Source organism: Phalacrocorax aristotelis, chromosome 2, assembly GCF_949628215.1.
Source record: "Phalacrocorax aristotelis chromosome 2, bGulAri2.1, whole genome shotgun sequence".
Classification (NCBI taxonomy): Eukaryota; Metazoa; Chordata; class Aves; order Suliformes; family Phalacrocoracidae; genus Phalacrocorax; species Phalacrocorax aristotelis.
Window position 1 is genome coordinate 21813916 of NC_134277.1, and position 6000 is coordinate 21819915.

At 50.4% G+C, this 6000-nt stretch overlaps 1 protein-coding gene across 1 annotated transcript in view; it reads right to left on the bottom strand.

Moving 5' to 3' along the window:
• The window catches only part of PLXDC2 (plexin domain containing 2), a 278669-nt gene extending 273424 nt beyond the window's left edge, over positions 1 to 5245 (bottom strand). The window contains exon 1 of the mRNA XM_075082687.1: positions 4838 to 5245. Coding sequence (XP_074938788.1) covers positions 4838 to 4946 — 109 coding nt within the window. The 5' untranslated portion in view covers positions 4947 to 5245. The remainder of the gene's footprint in view (positions 1 to 4837) is intronic.
• Between the last annotated feature and the right edge of the window lie 755 nt (positions 5246 to 6000).

Genomic DNA, 6000 nt, shown 5'->3' on the forward strand with positions numbered 1-6000 from the left:
CCGGTTTAGTAAATATGACATCTGCCAATTGGACCGCATTAACACTCCCAGCTCAGCCCTCATCAAACCTAAGCGTTGGATATAATGTCACACTTCTGGCAATCTTGCAACATTTTCTTGGACTAGATGAGAAATGCTCCCATCAAATTACCTTTTGTTCACCCTGTAGAGAGCCCCCGCACATGCTTACCTTAACTACTGCCTTCTCAAATTGCGTTGGTATTCATTTTCCTTAGGAAGCATGAGCCACACCAGGAATTCAAAATACACTCACACCAGTTACCCCAGCTATGTTCTCAGTCTACAAGACTGTGGCCTCGGTACGTTTGGAAACTGGGGCTGCTATAGAGCTTTCTTTTTGCCAGTGCTTTCAAGGTTACCAGCAGCGGAATTGCTCAGTACTTTGACAGCCCAACAAAACCACAGCAACTTTTATCACAAACAGAGACAAATGATGCTTTAATTTTTATTTCTTTTAATAAGAAACTTTTATTTACTTTTTGGAGAAAACCAGTAAGAGTCAACTGAGCATGTTTTTTGTGTGATAGCGGTCTTTAGCCTAATTCAAAGCAAAGCAACTTTCCAGGCATCACTGCACAGTAGTCCTGCAGGAAACATGCGCTTCAGGTCCCAACCTCCATCTCCTGAGGTCTGTCCAGGTGCAGGGACCTGCAGCACTGCTCCACCAAAAATACGCTGAAAAGTCCTTAATGAAAATGCTAACTCACCATAGGCCTGTGACTATTTTCCTCAGTGGGTGTCTTATCACCTGACATTATGAATTCCCTCATCTACCTCCTTCATGGTCTCAGGAATGTCTTCCCCTAAAGGAAACAGCCCTTTTCAACAGCAAACTTTTTTTGAGGAATCTGATATTCAGCAAGACAGCAGATGTTGTCCCAGCATTTTGCTTTGAATGGCCTGTATGTATTGCTAATAAATTGTTGCTCAGAACAAAAGAACATTTCAAACTATACAGACCTTTTCCTCATTTTCTACATTTGTTTACAGTGTAGAGAGCTGGTTTCCCTATAATTTATCATCAGCTCCAAGTTAAGTGTCAGAAAAAACCTAGCATCCGACTCAAGTATTTGCTGGGTTTTAAGTGCCTGTGTGAGGATGTAAACTCTGAAGAAGAATATTTACAGCCAAACAAAACCAGTGTTTTCCCCAAGAGGTTTTTAAACCTTCAGTGAACTATGAGTATCGATCTTAGTCTAAATTTGTGGAAATGAGTTTCTGCGAAACTGAATTTAATACCTCAGTCAACCTTATCATAGTCTTAATTTACCCACTGTTTACTAGTAATATTTCAAACCACTCTTTCAGAGGAAATGACAATGACAAAAAGCACAAAAAATAAAAGTAAGAACCAGGAACGAATTCTTATTCTTAGTAAAATACCCATGATACATAAATAGGATTTACTCTTAAATGTCACTGGAATCCTCTAACCCAATCGTCCTCATTTAAATATCACGTACAAGAAAAAAAAGTAATTTTGAATGCAAAGAGAAAAAAATACCTGACACACATGTTATCTAATATTGCATTTCTTTTGATACTTCTAAGGTAAAGGCTTAAGGTTCAAATGTGTAATGATTAAAGTTTGGTTTCAGTTGTTTTCTTTTTTTAAACAGAGTAAAGCTCGGGCAATACAGAAAATGTGACTCTCTCAGCAGTAGATAACAGCAAATGTGACTCTTTCCACAGTAGATAAATGCTAGATAAACTCTGCTTAATAGTAGTTTATCCCATAAAAATAATTCTACCCCTCTCTGAATGCTGATGCCTGGAGACAGCTGCAGTCCGATGAATATAAATTATGCCAGGATTCTGGAATATGTTTTGACAGAAGAGAAATTACAATAACAGCCTCCTAATTCTGACTGATGGTGTTTGCAAAAGAATGTAACATTTTCAAGGCTTCTTGTGGCAACACTTCAACAAGCAGCGAGCCCTCACAACTGGGAACCTTAATCATTGCGTGAGCTTTCAAAAGACCATTTGCTCCAGTTCACTAAATGCACGTCGTATTCTGTTTGGTTACTGTGAAGCACACATGCACACAAACCTTATGTTTAAGAACCTTCATCCTTGATATATAGCATTTTTTGTCAGCAAAAATGAAGCTCTGACCAGGCAGAGGGAAGGATGGATGGAGCACTCCTGGAGAAGAGACGCATCTGGCCGGCTGACGCTGTGCCCTCTAGCGGGGACAGCCCCGCTCCCACCAGCGCAGCCTCACACCTTGCTCACAAAAATCTGGATATTGAAAACATCCAGAGGTAGCCAGACAAATTCCAGCATGCCTAGAAATTGATTTGACTTGAATTGATCTGACCTGATTTTAGCCAGCAAGGTAATTCTGAGGAGCTGGCAAAAAATGTCTGTGCATATTTTTCTGTCTCTGTTGGAATCACGGCATATCCCTTTGATAACATCCTCAGAAACCCTCCCCCGGCTCCAGCTCTGCCAGGGCATACTAAATGTTTGCATTTCTTGCTACTGTTTATTTCATTAGTTTCAAGAAGGTGTTTTGCTACTGAGTATTCAAAGAATACGTCAAAACAGCAGCTACTTCAAAGATTTATTTTTTACTGTAATTCTTCAAAGGTTTTATCCGAGCTATCTGAGGTATGCAGTAGATAATAAATAGAGTAAAACTTTGAAACAGCAGTTGTAAACAGAGCAGAGACTGAAGTTGAATTTCCCTGGCTTTACATAATAATTATCCTCTTTTTACTGATTAGACACAGTCCCTCACTGCATTTTTTTTCCCAAAGAAGAGCAGTATTAAAAACAAAAAAAAAAGAGGAATGATGAATACATGTTAAATACAACTCTAATTATGTTACTGACATTTAATTATTGCTGTCATAATACAGTCTTTTTAACCAAGAGGGAAGGAAAAGATGCCAAGGTTATAAACATCTAGCTGTCAAAACTGACACCAGATTGTCCATCTTACTAGTTGAAGAACACAACCGCTTAGTGTATTTTCTTCAGAATGTATTAGATTTCAAAACAATATTTGCCTGACTATAAACTCCTTGATACCTCATATCACATTCAGTAAGACACAAGAGATTAATAAATGATTTACGGATAATCAAGCTGTGGGTGTATCTTCTATAGCACCTCCTGGTACAGACAGGACTATTACAATTTAACAGCCTAAATCGGTGATGTGCAGTAATTATTTGCCCACTGATAAAATATATTTCATTTAGTCAGCACTGACATTTTCTTTTCCAGATACAACGGCTGGAAGATTAATGGACTTTGTGAGCTCAGTCCCCTGCCACACTATGTAGTCATTTTTGTTTTCTAATCTCACCACCACACCTTATTTTTCCTTATAACTGACGTTAACAAATACCAACATTTGTTGCCTAAAGCCCTAGGAGCAGCAGCATGAATTTTGCAGCAGTACATGAAAAGTCTCCTCCCGCTTTTTCCCTTTGGCCTCAAGTGACATGTGAGCCCCAGCAACCTGCTGAGCTACCTTGTCATTTAGCAATTCCCAAACCCAGGGGCAGGCCCCTGCCTGGGAAAATCCCCGCTCAGTCTGGCACGTAATCTCACTGGACTTTTCAAATAACTCCCCAGTCTCTCTTGTTCGGGTCAGTTACACTGTGACCACAAAACTCTTTACATTTCTATCAGACCTTTTAGAAAAGGAAGAAGGAGCAATTCTGTTGCACCAGGGAGGCCAGCTGACATGTTTCATCTGATGATAATCTGGCTGGTATTTCAAATATAAAGGCTCAGGTTTTAAAAATATCTGTAAACTAGAAGCTGCTGCTGCAGCAAGGTCCCCTGGCACACAAAACCCACGACTTTCCTCACTTGTTCCTTCAGTATCTATCTGCAAATACACTAAACTTTCCTTTAGCAGCTTTCCCCTCCACAGCACAGGAATGCGGGATACAGAAGGCTTTAGTGATCTAAAGAGAACCCCGCACTGTGGGAAACAGTGGCCCGAGACAAAGCGCTACAGGTGCCGTGTGTCACGCATTAACAGGTGCCTCCGAGAAGGGCTGACAAGAGGACCCCAATACTATCACAAGCAAACTTAGTCAATAGAGCGACCCTCTCGCTCCTAAGGACCAGGTCCCACAGCCCCGTGGGGCTTCTTCCATTATTTTGCTCCTTCTCTCAACGCCTGGTTCCCAGGGAAGGCTGCAAGCTACCGACTTCCGCGGGGAAGGAGAGTGCCCGCTAGCTCTCCCAGGCAGGATCTGCAGGGAAACTTTGCCTTCCCTTCCACGGCTCGCTGCCGGGAGAGCGGCGGAGCCCCGCCGCGGGCGGGGGGAGGCTGCGGGGCGCCCCGGCCCGCCGCGCCCCGCTGCCCGGGGGAGCCGGCGTCTCCGTCCCTCTCTTCCCGGCGCTTGAGTGGGAACCCTTCGCCTTCGGGGGCGTCTCATACATGGCTGGGAAAGAGGCTCCGGGGACCCCGCGAAGGGGCTGCGGAGGGGATCAGCACCGGCTCTCGGTGGTGGTGGGGCAGATGTATTAAAGGAGGAAAGTCTCCAATTCTCATTAAAATAAATAAATGAAGTAATGGAGACCTCTTCCCGAAGAAGCCGGGGGAGGAAGGTGCGGAAAGCCGGGACGGCGGCCGCCCCGGCCTCCCTCGGGACCAGGGGGAGCCGGCCCCCAAACGGCGTTCGCCCTCTCCGGGGGCGCGGCCGCGGACCCCCGCCGTGCCGGTGCTGCGGCGGGGCGGCGCGGCCCCCTGACCCTGGCCCTCCCCGGCCCGGCCGCGCTGCCCCGGGCTCCGCGGCGCTGCCCGGGCCGGCCCCGCCCGCCGGCAGGTACCGGCCTCGCTTACCGCGGCTCTGCCTCGGCGTCTCCCCGCCGGCGAGCTGGCAGCGCTCGCTCAGGCACTGGAAAAGTAATAGAAATCCAGCGGCTAGTTTGCTTCTCCGCAGCCTCGCCATAGCACGGAGCCTGCCGAGACAACTCTCCGGGTGCGGGGTGTGCGCCGCTCCTCGTCGGGGGTAGGAAGTCCGGGGGGGCGGCGAAGAGCAGCTCTAGCAGGCGCTGAGTCGCCCTGTCCTCGGACCGGCACTCATTTAGCGGGGCGGCAGGGACGAGCCACCAGGGCTGAAGGCGCTGGACCGGGTCTGGGGGGTGGCGGGGAGGGGGCTCTGTCCCCCCCAACTTGCACGGCCGCGCCGCTCTCAGTCCAGCGGCATCACCGCTGGGGAAAACAAGCCCAGCCTCGCCTTCAAGTGCCAAACTCTTCCCTTTTCGCCGCCTGCTGATAGATTTTAGGAGAGCCACTGAGATCCTCCCTTCCTGGCTTGCCCCCACCCAGCTCCCTTCCCCCGCAGGGTGAGGCAGGGTGCTTTAGGGACGGAGCCTCCCGCCGGTACGCCGCTACCAACAAAACCCCTCCACGGGAAACGAGAGGGGAAATCTTCCAGCCGGAGCCGGCGGGTCAGCCCGGTGCCCCGGGGGGGCGCAGGACCTGGAGGGCGAGCGGATGCGCTGCGGGAGAGGACGTGGGAGCGGCGGGGAGGCAGGCGGGGACGAACAAGTTCTCCTTCTCTTTCAGGGCGGTTTCCGCGGGCGGCGGTGGTAGCGCGGGGCCGAGGGTAGCCGCGGGAGGCGGGCGCTCCCCCGGCCCTTGCGCGGCCCCCGCCGCCGTGCGCGCCCGCGCCGCCGGCCGCCGCGCAAGGGCAGGGGGCTCGCCTGGGGCCGGGTCCCGGCCGCCCACCCAGCTCTGTCCCCCGCCCGCCTCCGCAGGAGAGCGGTGGGACGCAGGCGCCGGGGCTGCACCGCCGACAGCGGTGGGGCGCTCAGCTGCCGCGCTCCGCTCCGCGGGCCGCCGCACGGAGGTCCCGGGGGGCGCCGCCTCCCCCGGCACCGGGCTGCAGCGCGGGGCCGCTCGCTGCCCCGCGAACCTACAGTGCAGGGTGGGAGGCTGGGGCCCGAGCTCGCCCCCTGCGCGGCCGCGGAGCGGCACGGTGTGGGTGGCTGTGGGATGGT